We start from the raw sequence: 14,619 nt of genomic DNA, 5'->3' as shown, positions 1-14,619 counted from the left end.
CAGAAGCACCAGATCATCAGCAAACAGTAGACATTTGACTTCAGATTCTAGTAGGGTGAGGCCGGGTGCTGCAGACTGTTCTAGTGCCCTCGCCATTCGTTGATATACAGTGGGGAAAAAAGTATTTAGTCAGCCACCAATTGTGCATGTTCTCCCAATTAAAAAGATGAGAGAGGCCTGTAATTTTCATCATAGGTACACGTCACTATGACAGACAAAATGAGGAAAAAAAATCCAGAAAATCACATTGTAGTATTTTTTATGAATTTATTTGCAAATTATGGTGGAAAATAAGTATTTGGTCAACAACAAAAGTTTCTCAATACTTTGTTATATACCCTTTGTTGGCAATGGCACAGGTCAAACGTTTTCTGTAAGTCTTCACAAGGTTTTCACACACTGTTGCTGGTATTTTGGCCCATTCCTCCATGCAGATCTCCTCTAGAGCAGTGATGTTTTGGGGCTGTCGCTGGGCAACACAGACTTTCAACTCCCTCCAAAAATGTTCTATGGGGTTGAGATCTGGAGACTGGCTAGGCCACTCCAGGACCTTGAAATGCTTCTTACGAAGCCACTCCTTCGTTGCCCGGGCGGTGTGTTTGGAATCATTGTCATGCTGAAAGACCCAGCCATGTTTCATCTTCAATGCCCTTGCTGATGGAAGGAGGTTTTCACTCAAAATCTCACGATACATGGCCCCATTCATTCTTTCCTTTACACGGATCAGTCGACCTGGTCCCTTTGCAGAAAAACAGCCCCAAAGCATGATGTTTCCACCCCCATGCTTCACAGTAGGTATGGTGTTCTTTGGATGCAACTCAGCATTCTTTGTCCTCCAAACACGACGAGTTGAGTTTTTACCAAAAAGTTCTATTTTGGTTTAATCTGACCATATGACATTCTCCCAATCCTCTTATGGATCATCCAAATGCACTCTAGCAAACTTCAGACGGGCCTGGACATGTACTGGCTTAAGCAGGGGGACACGTCTGCACTGCAGGATTTGAGTCCCTGGCGGCGTAGTGTGTTACTGATGGTAGGCTTTGTTACTTTGGTCCCAGCTCTCTGCAGGTCATTCACTAGGTCCCCCTGTGTGGTTCTGGGATTTTTGCTCACCGTTCTTGTGATCATTTTGACCCCACGGGGTGAGATCTTGCGTGGAGCCCCAGATCGAGGGAGATTATCAGTGGTCTTGTATGTCTTCCATTTCCTAATAATTGCTCCCACAGTTGATTTCTTCAAACCAAGCTGCTTACCTATTGCAGATTCAGTCTTCCCAGCCTGGTGCAGGTCTACAATTTTGTTTCTAGTGTCCTTTGACAGCTCTTTGGTCTTGGCCATAGTGGAGTTTGGAGTGTGACTGTTTGAGGTTGTGGACAGGTGTCTTTTATACTGATAACAAGTTCAAACAGGTGCCATTAATACAGGTAACGAGTGGAGGACAGAGGAGCCTCTTAAAGAATAAGTTACAGGTCTGTGAGAGCCAGAAATCTTGCTTGTTTGTAGGTGACCAAATACTTATTTTCCACCATAATTTGCAAATAAATTCATTAAAAATCCTACAATGTGATTTTCTGAATATTTTTTCCTCAATTTGTCTGTCATAGTTGACGTGTACCTATGATGAAAATTACAGGCCTCTTTCATCTTTTTAAGTGGGAGAACATGCACAATTGGTGGCTGACTAAATACTTTTTTCCCCCACTGTATATGTTGAAGAGGGTGGGGCTTAAACTGCATCCCTGTCTCACCCCACGGCCCTGTGGAAAGAAATGTGTGTGTTTTTTGCCAATTTTAACCGCACACTTGTTGTTTGTGTACATGGATTTTATGATGTCATATGTTTTTCCCCCGACCCCACATTCCATCAATTTGTATAGCAGACCCTCATGCCAAATTGAGTCAAAAGCTTTTTTTAAATCAACAAAGCATGAGAAGACTTTGCCTTTGTTTTGGTTTGTTTGTTTGTCAATTAGGGTGTGCAGGGTGAATACGTGGTCTGTCGTACGGTAATTTGGTAAAAAGCCAATTTGACATTTGCTCAATACATTGTTTTTACTGAGGAAATGAACTTGTCTGCTGTTAATGATAATGTAGAGGATTTTCCCAAGGTTGCTGTTGACGCATATCCCACGGTAGTTATTGGGGTCAAATTTGTCTCAACTTTTGTGGATTGGGGTGACCAGTTCTTGGTTCCAAATATTGGGGAAGATGCCAGAGCTAAGGATGATGTTAAAGAGTTTAAGTATAGCTAATTGGAATTTGTGGTCTGTATATTTTATCATTTCATTGAGGAGACCATCAACACCACAGGCCTTTTTGGGTTGGAGGGTTTGTATTTTGTCCTGTAGGTCATTAAATGTAATTCTCTCTCTCTCTCTCTCCCTGTCTCTCTGTCTCACTCTCTCTCTCTCTCTCTCTCTCTCTCTCTCCCTCTCTCTCCAGACGTGCAGTCTGACCATCATGGATGACATCCAGAACCCGGCCATCGAGGGGGCTGAGTCCTTCGTAGTGTTCCTCTCCTCCCCTCAGGGGGCCGTCCTTCTGGAACCCTTCGAAGCCTCCGTGGTCATCACTGATACCTTGGACCGTAAGTACACCCCTACACACACACACACACACACACACACACACACACACATACATACCTGTCTTCTAGAACAGGTTTTTTTGTGCTTTTCTTGCCCAGGGACCCCCTCACAGGCAAACCGGCGACCCAGGGACCCCCATCATATGTTAGCAATAAATAAATAAAAGTCACATCTAGATCACAGTGTCCTGGAAGAAGGAAAACTCCATCTGAAATTGTAGTTTTATTGTACAGTACTTCATAATCCCTACTCATTTACCCACAATTCCCTCCTCCCAGTTCCCAGCATGCAGTTTGAGAAGACGGCATACAAGGTGAAGGAGAATGAGGGTGTGCTGAGCATCCCCATCGTTAGAACGGGAGACCTGACGTTCAAGTCCTCTGTCCTCTGCTTCACACGCACCATGTCTGCCATGGTCATGGACGACTTCGAGGAGAGGAGGAACGCTGACGACTCACGTATCATCTTCCTCAAGGGAGAGAAGGTAAGTTCTTTATCAAGCCCACGTAGATTCTGTAAATGAAATGTTGTTATAATAGTTTGTTACATCTAGCCCAATGTGTTAAAAACATCTGTATAGAACCAGACCAATAAAGTTGGCTTTGATGTTATGATGATGATGATGATTATGATGATGATGATGATGTTATGATGATGATGTTATGGTGTGATGATGATGATGATGATGATGATGATGATGGTGGTCCAGGTAAAGAACTGCACGGTGCACATCAATGACGACTCTGTGTTCGAGCCTGAGGAGGAGTTCCAGGTGCATCTTGGGACGCCACTGGGGGACCACTGGAGCGGAGCCTTGGTGGGAGTTAGTGACATGGTCACGGTAATCATCACTAACGACGAGGACGGTAAGCAACGCTCAGGCTTCCCTAATCTCAATGCTTCTCTTATGAATAGAGTGGCAGACTGGCAGTTGATAGTTATGAATAGAGTGGCAGACTGGCAGTTGATAGTTATGAATAGAGTGGCAGACTGGCAGTTGATAGTTATGAATAGAGTGGCAGACTGGCAGTTGATAGTTATGAATAGAGTGGCAGACTGGCAGTTGATAGTTATGAATAGAGTGGCAGACGGGCAGTTGATAGTTATGAATAGAGTGGCAGACGGGCAGTTGATAGTTATGAATAGAGTGGCAGACTGGCAGTTGATAGTTATGAATAGAGTGGCAGACGGGCAGTTGATAGTTATGAATAGAGTGGCAGACGGGCAGTTGATAGTTATGAATAGAGTGGCAGACTGGCAGTTGATAGTTATGAATAGAGTGGCAGACTGGCAGTTGATAGTTATGAATAGAGTGGCAGACGGGCAGTTGATAGTTATGAATAGAGTGGCAGACGGGCAGTTGATAGTTATGAATAGAGTGGCAGACTGGCAGTTGATAGTTATGAATAGAGTGGCAGACTGGCAGTTGATAGTTATGAATAGAGTGGCAGACTGGCAGTTGATAGTTATGAATAGAGTGGCAGACTGGCAGTTGATAGTTATGAATAGAGTGGCAGACTGGCAGTTGATAGTTATGAATAGAGTGGCAGACTGGCAGTTGATAGTTATGAATAGAGTGGCAGACTGGCAGTTGATAGTTATGAATAGAGTGGCAGACGGGCAGTTGATAGTTATGAATAGAGTGGCAGACTGGCAGTTGATAGTTATGAATAGAGTGGCAGACGGGCAGTTGATAGTTATGAATAGAGTGGCAGATGGGCAGTTGATAGTTATGAATAGAGTGGCAGACTGGCAGTTGATAGTTATGAATAGAGTGGCAGACGGGCAGTTGATAGTTATGAATAGAGTGGCAGACGGGCAGTTGATAGTTATGAATAGAGTGGCAGACTGGCAGTTGATAGTTATGAATAGAGTGGCAGACTGGCAGTTGATAGTTTGTAATGGTATGTACTGTATTGTATGTAATGTATTGTATGTACTGTATTGTATGTACTGTATTGTATGTAATGTATTGTATAAGGTAATAGCATTGTAAGACATTACCAACAGAAACACAGGGTAATCTTCTACATGGGAAAAAGCCCAGTCATTGTAAAAATGCATTGCAAGTTTAATTTCACATGTTCATTATAAAGTGAACATTGATATTGTACCACCCCAGCCCCCACCATAGAGTTTGAGCAGACGTCGTACCAGGTGCGGGAGCCCCCTGGGCCAGACGGCATCAAGGTGCTTAACATCAAGGTGGTTAGGACAGGAGACCAGGACCGCACCTCCAAGGTCCGCTGCAGCACCCGGGACGGTTCAGCCCAGTCCGGAGTGGACTACAACCCCAAGAGCAGAGTCCTCAAGTTCACACCTGGTCAGTAAGACTTATTGAGAAGGAGCATTATGGGTAGTGTAGTACATCTGTCTACAAGAACCTCATAGCCAATCACACTGCTCTTTAGTGATTGTTCAGACTGGGTGCTGTGCATTTCTATTCACCGGTTTCAGAGGGAATTTGACAGGAAATGGAATATGTTTTTACGTTATTGAAGGTGTGTTACATCACGTCGATGATACAGCATAAGTAAACATGACTCCACTTTTTTTTCTATCTTTCCATGTAGGCATGGACCACATCCTGTTCAAGGTGGAAATTCTGTCCAATGAGGACAGGGAGTGGCACGAGTCCTTCTCATTGGTCCTCGGCCCTGACGACCCAGTGGAGGCGGTGCTTGGAGAGATCACCACGGCAAGAGTCACCATCCTCGACCAGGAAGCTGCGGGGAGTCTCATCCTTCCGGCCACACCTATTGTAAGGAACATGGTTCACATTCAAATTTAAATGGAATTGCTTTAGCATTATGTGTATTACTAAATCAATTTCTTCAAATGTTCAGGTAAAATGAACACTTATGTAAGTTGTAAATTGAAATTCTAAATGTATTCTTCAAACATTGTAGCCACAATTGCTTATGTTTTCTGATATGAATCCTATCTTCAGATTGACATGTATTAATTAGTTCAGCCCTCTGCCAGCTAACTGTCTTTCATCAAAATGTAACTATGAACTCCACCTCCCTTTAACTCCCTCCCTCCCCTCTCCCCCAGGTGGTGTCCCTGTCAGACTATGACAACGTGGCTGAGGTGTCTAAGGAGGGCAGTAAGAAGCAGCCGGCGCCTGGTTACCCCCTGGTGTGTGTGACGCCTTGTGATCCCCACTACCCCAAATACTCTGTGATGAGGGAGCGCTGCGAGGAGGCAGGCATCAACCAGACCTCTGTTCACTTCTCCTGGGAGGTGGCTGCCCCTACAGACAACAACGGGGCCAGGTCACCCTTCGAGACCGTCACTGATACCACACCCTATACTGGGGTTAACCATATGGTGAGTAGCAGTAGTAGCAGTAGTAGTAGTAATAGTAGTAGTAGTACTAGTAGTAGCCATAGTAGCAGTAGTAGTAGTAGTAGTAGTAGTAGTAATAGTAGTAGTAGCAGCAGCAGTAGTAGTAGTAGTAGTAGTAGCAGTAGTGTAGCAGTAGTAGTAGTAGCAGTAGTAGTAGTTGTAATCGTAATAGTAGTAGTAGCAGCAGTAGTAGTAGTAGTGTAGTAGTAGTAATAGTAATAGTAGTAGTAGTAATAGCAGTAGTAGTAGTAGTAGCAGTAGTAGTAGTAGTAGCAGTAGTAGCAGTAGTAGTAGTAGTAGTAGCAGTAGTAGTAGTAGTAGTAGTAGCAGCATACTAGGGATTGGAAGTAGTGAGAATGATGTACAGTCGTGGTCAAAAGTTTTGAGAATGACACAAGTATTGGTCTTCACAAAGTTCGCTGCTTCAGTGTTATGAGATATTTTTCTCAGATGTTACTATGGTATACTGAAGTATAATTACAAGCATTCCATAAGTGTCAAAGGCTTTTATTGACAATTACATTAAGTTTATGCAAAGAGTCAATATTTGTGGTGTTGACCCTTCTTTTTCAAGACCTCTGCAATCCGCCCTGGCATGCTGTCAATTAACTTCTGGGCCACATCCTGACTGATGGCAGCCCAATCTTGCATAATCAATGCTTGGAGTTTGTCAGAATTGAGGATCGACCACAAGTTCTCAATGGGATTAAGGTCTGGGGAGTTTCCTGCCCATGGACCCAAACTTTCAATGTTTTGTTCCCCGAGCCATTTAGTTATCACTTTTGCCTTATGGCAAGGTGCTCCATCATGCTGGAAAAGGCATTGGTCGTCACCAAACTGTTCTTGGATGGTTCTGAGAAGTTTCTCTCGGAGGATGTGTCGGTACCATTCTTTATTCATGGCTGTGTTCTAAGGCAAAATTGTGAGTGAGCCCACTCCCTTGGCTGAGAAGCAACCCACACATGAATGGTCTCAGGATGCTTTACTGTTGGCATGACACAGACTGATGGTAGCGCTCACCTTGTCTTCTCCGGACAAGGTGTTTTCCGGATGCCCCAAACAATCGGAAAGGGGCCCTGTACCTTTTGCAGAATATCAGTCTGTCCCTGATGTTTTTCCTGGAGAGAAGTGGCTTCTTTGCTGCCCTTCTTGACACCAGGCCATCCTCCAAAAGTCTTCGCCTCACTGTGCGTGCAGATGCACTCACACCTGCCTGCTGCCATTCCTGAGCAAGCTCTGCACTGGTGGTGCCCCGATCCCGCAGCTGAATCAACTTTAGGAGACGGTCCTGACGCTTGCTGGACTTTCTTGGGCGCCCTGACGCCTTCTTCACAACAATTGAACCTCTCTCCTTGAAGTTCTTGATGATCCGATAAATGGTTGATTTAGGTGCAATCTTACTAGCAGCAATATCCTTGCCTGTGAAGCCCTTTTTGTGCAAAGCAATGATGACGGCACGTGTTTCCTTGCATGTAACCATGGTTAACAGAGGAAGAACAATGATTTCAAGCACCACCCTCCTTTTAAATCTTCCAGTCTGTTATTCTAACTCAATCAGCATGACAGAGTGATCTCCAGCCTTGTCCTCGTCAACACTCTCACCTGTGTTAACGAGAGAATCACTGACATGATGTCAGCTGGTCCTTTTGTGGCAGGGCTGAAATGCAGTGGAAATGTTTTTTGGTGATTAAGTTCATTTTCATGGCAAAGAGGGACTTTGCAATTAATTGCAATTCATCTGATCACTCTTCATGACATTCTGGAGTATATGCAAATTGCCATCATAAAAACTGAGGCAGCAGACTTTGTGAAAATTAGTATTTGTGTCATTCTCAATACGTTTGACCACGACTATAGAAGAAAGAGAGGGTTCTGTTTGTTGTGTGAAGAGAGAGTTCTGTGTGTGATCTACAACTGGTGGTTCCACATGCGTGATTGATGATGATTGATTGACTGTCTATATTTTATCCACAGGTCCTGGACAGTATATATTTCTCTCGGCGGTTCCATGTGCGCTGTGTGGCCCAGGCCCGGGACAAGTCCGGACATCTTGGAACACCCCTGAGGAGTAACATAGCAACCATCAGCACCGAGAGCTCCATTTGCCACACCACCGTTACCACGGGAACCGCCAGAGGATTCCAGGCGCAGTCGTTCATCGCCACGCTGAAGTACCTGGATGTCAAACAAAAGGAGCACCCGAATCGGTGAGCAGGGAGATATTCATACACTAACACACACTCACACACACATGCACACACACTCATGCACACAGGAACGCATGTACACGAACATACACAAAGAGTGATGGAGAAATCGGTACATTTACATATCTGGATATTATTTCTGACGATATATCACAACATTATTTCGGACAATATTGCAATATAATTTTTTAGCTAGTCGGCTGTACCTGCATCAAAGCTTGTTCTCCATCTTCTTTTTAAATAGGGAGCCATTTTGTTTTCAGCACCTTTATTTACCTGACTGATCTAAAGACATTTTCTCATGCTCTCTCTTCTCCCCCTGCAGCAGACATAGTCAGCAATATGTTTTAAACATCGGATCTCAATAAGATCGCAATATTGAATCGCAATACATATGGTCTATAATAGTAGAACACCTCCATATGGTCTATAATAGTAGTAGAACACCTCCATATGGTCTATAATAGTAGTAGAACACCTCCATATGGTCTATAATAGTAGAACACCTCCATATGGTCTATAATAGTAGAACACCTCCATATGTTCTATAATAGTAGTAGAACACCTCCATATGGTCTATAATAGTAGAACACCTCCATATGGTCTATAATAGTAGTAGAACACCTCCATATGGTCTATAATAGTAGTAGAACACCTCCATATGGTCTATAATAGTAGTAGAACACCTCCATATGGTCTATAATAGCAGAACACCTCCATATGGTCTATAATAGTAGTAGAACACCTCCATATGGTCTATAATAGTAGTAGAACACCTCCATATGGTCTATAATAGTAGTAGAACACCTCCATATGGTCTATAATAGCAGAACACCTCCATATGGTCTATAATAGTAGAACACCTCCATATGGTCTATAATAGTAGTAGAACACCTCCATATGGTCTATAATAGTAGTAGAACACCTCCATATGGTCTATAATAGTAGAACACCTCCATATGGTATATAATAGTAGTAGAACACCTTCATATGGTCTATAATAGTAGAACACCTCCATATGGTCTATAATAGTAGTAGAACACCTCCATATGGTCTATAATAGTAGTAGAACACCTCCATATGGTCTATAATAGTAGTAGAACACCTCCATATGGTCTATAATAGTAGTAGAACACCTCCATATGGTCTATAATAGTAGTAGAACACCTCCATATTGTCTATAATAGTAGTAGAACACCTCCATATGGTCTATAATAGTAGTAGAACACCTCCATATGATCTATAATAGTAGTAGAACACCTCCATATGGTCTATAATAGTAGTAGAACACCTCCATATGGTCTATAATAGCAGAACACCTCCATATGGTCTATAATAGTAGTAGAACACCTCCATATGATCTATAATAGTAGTAGAACACCTCCATATGGTCTATAATAGTAGTAGAACACCTCCATATGGTCTATAATTGTAGGAGAACACCTCCATATGGTCTATAATAGTAGAACACCTCCATATGGTCTATAATAGTAGAACACCTCCATATGGTCTATAATAGTAGTAGAACACCTCCATATGGTCTATAATAGTAGAACACCTCCATATGGTCTATAATAGTAGTAGAACACCTCCATATGGTCTATAATAGTAGTAGAACACCTCCATATGGTCTATAATAGTAGTAGAACACCTCCATATGGTCTATAATAGTAGTAGAACACCTCAATATGGTCTATAATAGTAGTAGAACACCTCCATATGGTCTATAATAGTAGTAGAACACCTCCATATGGTCTATAATAGTAGTAGAACACCTCCATATGGTCTATAATAGTAGTAGAACACCTCCATATGGTCTATAATAGTAGTAGAACACCTCCATATGGTCTATAATAGTAGTAGAACACCTCCATATGGTCTATAATAGCAGAACACCTCCATATGGTCTATAATAGTAGTAGAACACCTCCATATGGTCTATAATAATAGAACACCTCCATATGGTCTATAATAGTAGTAGAACACCTCCATATGGTCTATAATAGCAGAACACCTCCATATGGTCTATAATTGTAGTAGAACACCTCCATATGGTCTATAATAGTAGAACACCTCCATATGGTCTATAATAGTAGTAGAACACCTCCATATGGTCTATAATAGTAGTAGAACACCTCCATATGGTCTATAATAGTAGTAGAACACCTCCATATGGTCTATAATAGTAGTAGAACACCTCCATATGGTCTATAATAGTAGTAGAACACCTCCATATGGTCTATAATAGCAGAACACCTCCATATGGTCTATAATAGTAGTAGAACACCTCCATATGGTCTATAATAGTAGTAGAACACCTCCATATGGTCTATAATAGTAGTAGAACACCTCCATATGGTCTATAATAGTAGTAGAACACCTCCATATGGTCTATAATAGTAGTAGAACACCTCCATATGGTCTATAATAGTAGTAGAACACCTCCATATGGTCTATAATAGTAGTAGAACACCTCCATATGGTCTATAATAGCAGAACACCTCCATATGGTCTATAATAGTAGTAGAACACCTCCATATGGTCTATAATAGTAGTAGAACACCTCCATATGATCTATAATAGTAGTAGAACACCTCCATATGGTCTATAATAGTAGTAGAACACCTCCATATGGTCTATAATAGCAGAACACCTCCATATGGTCTATAATAGTAGTAGAACACCTCCATATGGTCTATAATAGCAGAACACCTCCATATGGTCTATAATAGTAGTAGAACACCTCCATATGGTCTATAATAATAGAACACCTCCATATGGTCTATAATAGTAGTAGAACACCTCCATATGGTCTATAATAGCAGAACACCTCCATATGGTCTATAATAGTAGTAGAACACCTCCATATGGTCTATAATAGTAGAACACCTCCATATGGTCTATAATAGTAGTAGAACACCTCCATATGGTCTATAATAGTAGTAGAACACCTCCATATGGTCTATAATAGTAGTAGAACACCTCCATATGGTCTATAATAGTAGTAGAACACCTCCATATGGTCTATAATAGCAGAACACCTCCATATGGTCTATAATAGTAGTAGAACACCTCCATATGGTCTATAATAGTAGTAGAACACCTCCATATGGTCTATAATAGTAGTAGAACACCTCCATATTGTCTATAATAGTAGTAGAACACCTCCATATGGTCTATAATAGTAGTAGAACACCTCCATATGATCTATAATAGTAGTAGAACACCTCCATATGGTCTATAATAGTAGTAGAACACCTCCATATGGTCTATAATAGCAGAACACCTCCATATGGTCTATAATAGTAGTAGAACACCTCCATATGATCTATAATAGTAGTAGAACACCTCCATATGGTCTATAATAGTAGTAGAACACCTCCATATGGTCTATAATTGTAGGAGAACACCTCCATATGGTCTATAATAGTAGAACACCTCCATATGGTCTATAATAGTAGAACACCTCCATATGGTCTATAATAGTAGTAGAACACCTCCATATGGTCTATAATAGTAGAACACCTCCATATGGTCTATAATAGTAGTAGAACACCTCCATATGGTCTATAATAGTAGTAGAACACCTCCATATGGTCTATAATAGTAGTAGAACACCTCCATATGGTCTATAATAGTAGTAGAACACCTCAATATGGTCTATAATAGTAGAAGAACACCTCCATATGGTCTATAATAGTAGTAGAACACCTCCATATGGTCTATAATAGTAGTAGAACACCTCCATATGGTCTATAATAGTAGTAGAACACCTCCATATGGTCTATAATAGTAGTAGAACACCTCCATATGGTCTATAATAGCAGAACACCTCCATATGGTCTATAATAGTAGTAGAACACCTCCATATGGTCTATAATAATAGAACACCTCCATATGGTCTATAATAGTAGTAGAACACCTCCATATGGTCTATAATAGCAGAACACCTCCATATGGTCTATAATTGTAGTAGAACACCTCCATATGGTCTATAATAGTAGAACACCTCCATATGGTCTATAATAGTAGTAGAACACCTCCATATGGTCTATAATAGTAGTAGAACACCTCCATATGGTCTATACTAGTAGTAGAACACCTCCATATGGTCTATAATAGTAGTAGAACACCTCCATATGGTCTATAATAGTAGTAGAACACCTCCATATGGTCTATAATAGCAGAACACCTCCATATGGTCTATAATAGTAGTAGAACACCTCCATATGGTCTATAATAGTAGTAGAACACCTCCATATGGTCTATAATAGTAGTAGAACACCTCCATATGGTCTATAATAGTAGTAGAACACCTCCATATGGTCTATAATAGTAGTAGAACACCTCCATATGGTCTATAATAGTAGTAGAACACCTCCATATGGTCTATAATAGCAGAACACCTCCATATGGTCTATAATAGTAGTAGAACACCTCCATATGGTCTATAATAGTAGTAGAACACCTCCATATGGTCTATAATAGTAGTAGAACACCTCCATATGATCTATAATAGTAGTAGAACACCTCCATATGGTCTATAATAGTAGTAGAACACCTCCATATGGTCTATAATAGCAGAACACCTCCATATGGTCTATAATAGTAGTAGAACACCTCCATATGATCTATAATAGTAGTAGAACACCTCCATATGGTCTATAATAGTAGTAGAACACCTCCATATGGTCTATAATAGCAGAACACCTCCATATGGTCTATAATAGTAGTAGAACACCTCCATATGGTCTATAATAGTAGTAGAACACCTCCATATGGTCTATAATAGTAGTAGAACACCTCCATATGGTCTATAATAGTAGTAGAACACCTCCATATGGTCTATAATAGCAGAACACCTCCATATGGTCTATAATAGTAGTAGAACACCTCCATATGGTCTATAATAATAGAACACCTCCATATGGTCTATAATAGTAGTAGAACACCTCCATATGGTCTATAATAGCAGAACACCTCCATATGGTCTATAATAGTAGTAGAACACCTCCATATGGTCTATAATAATAGAACACCTCCATATGGTCTATAATAGTAGTAGAACACCTCCATATGGTCTATAATAGCAGAACACCTCCATATGGTCTATAATAGTAGTAGAACACCTCCATATGGTCTATAATAGTAGAACACCTCCATATGGTCTATAATAGTAGTAGAACACCTCCATATGGTCTATAATAGTAGTAGAACACCTCCATATGGTCTATAATAGTAGTAGAACACCTCCATATGGTCTATAATAGTAGTAGAACACCTCCATATGGTCTATAATAGCAGAACACCTCCATATGGTCTATAATAGTAGTAGAACACCTCCATATGGTCTATAATAGTAGTAGAACACCTCCATATGGTCTATAATAGTAGTAGAACACCTCCATATTGTCTATAATAGTAGTAGAACACCTCCATATGGTCTATAATAGTAGTAGAACACCTCCATATGATCTATAATAGTAGTAGAACACCTCCATATGGTCTATAATAGTAGTAGAACACCTCCATATGGTCTATAATAGCAGAACACCTCCATATGGTCTATAATAGTAGTAGAACACCTCCATATGATCTATAATAGTAGTAGAACACCTCCATATGGTCTATAATAGTAGTAGAACACCTCCATATGGTCTATAATTGTAGGAGAACACCTCCATATGGTCTATAATAGTAGAACACCTCCATATGGTCTATAATAGTAGAACACCTCCATATGGTCTATAATAGTAGTAGAACACCTCCATATGGTCTATAATAGTAGAACACCTCCATATGGTCTATAATAGTAGTAGAACACCTCCATATGGTCTATAATAGTAGTAGAACACCTCCATATGGTCTATAATAGTAGTAGAACACCTCCATATGGTCTATAATAGTAGTAGAACACCTCAATATGGTCTATAATAGTAGTAGAACACCTCCATATGGTCTATAATAGTAGTAGAACACCTCCATATGGTCTATAATAGTAGTAGAACACCTCCATATGGTCTATAATAGTAGTAGAACACCTCCATATGGTCTATAATAGTAGTAGAACACCTCCATATGGTCTATAATAGCAGAACACCTCCATATGGTCTATAATAGTAGTAGAACACCTCCATATGGTCTATAATAATAGAACACCTCCATATGGTCTATAATAGTAGTAGAACACCTCCATATGGTCTATAATAGCAGAACACCTCCATATGGTCTATAATTGTAGTAGAACACCTCCATATGGTCTATAATAGTAGAACACCTCCATATGGTCTATAATAGTAGTAGAACACCTCCATATGGTCTATAATAGTAGTAGAACACCTCCATATGGTCTATAATAGTAGTAGAACACCTCCATATGGTCTATAATAGTAGTAGAACACCTCCATATGGTCTATAATAGTAGTAGAACACCTCCATATGGTCTATAATAGCAGAACACCTCCATATGG

At 40.6% G+C, this 14,619-nt stretch overlaps 1 protein-coding gene across 1 annotated transcript in view; it reads left to right on the top strand.

The window, feature by feature from the left end:
* LOC311141908 (extracellular matrix organizing protein FRAS1-like) overlaps nt 1-14,619 on the top strand; it is a gene marked incomplete at both ends in the record, with an annotated part of 243,729 nt that overhangs the window by 211,415 nt on the left and 17,695 nt on the right. The window contains 7 exon segments of the mRNA XM_084177414.1: nt 2,446-2,590; nt 2,870-3,075; nt 3,301-3,457; nt 4,714-4,914; nt 5,165-5,352; nt 5,649-5,924; nt 7,917-8,149. Coding sequence (XP_084033540.1) covers nt 2,446-2,590; nt 2,870-3,075; nt 3,301-3,457; nt 4,714-4,914; nt 5,165-5,352; nt 5,649-5,924; nt 7,917-8,149 — 1,406 coding nt within the window.

The sequence above is a fragment of the Coregonus lavaretus genome (genome assembly GCF_964263955.1).
Source record: "Coregonus lavaretus genome assembly, chromosome: 14".
Taxonomy (NCBI): domain Eukaryota; kingdom Metazoa; phylum Chordata; class Actinopteri; order Salmoniformes; family Salmonidae; genus Coregonus; species Coregonus lavaretus.
Note: the sequence above shows the minus strand (reverse complement) of the source record. Positions and strands in the feature narration are given on the sequence as shown.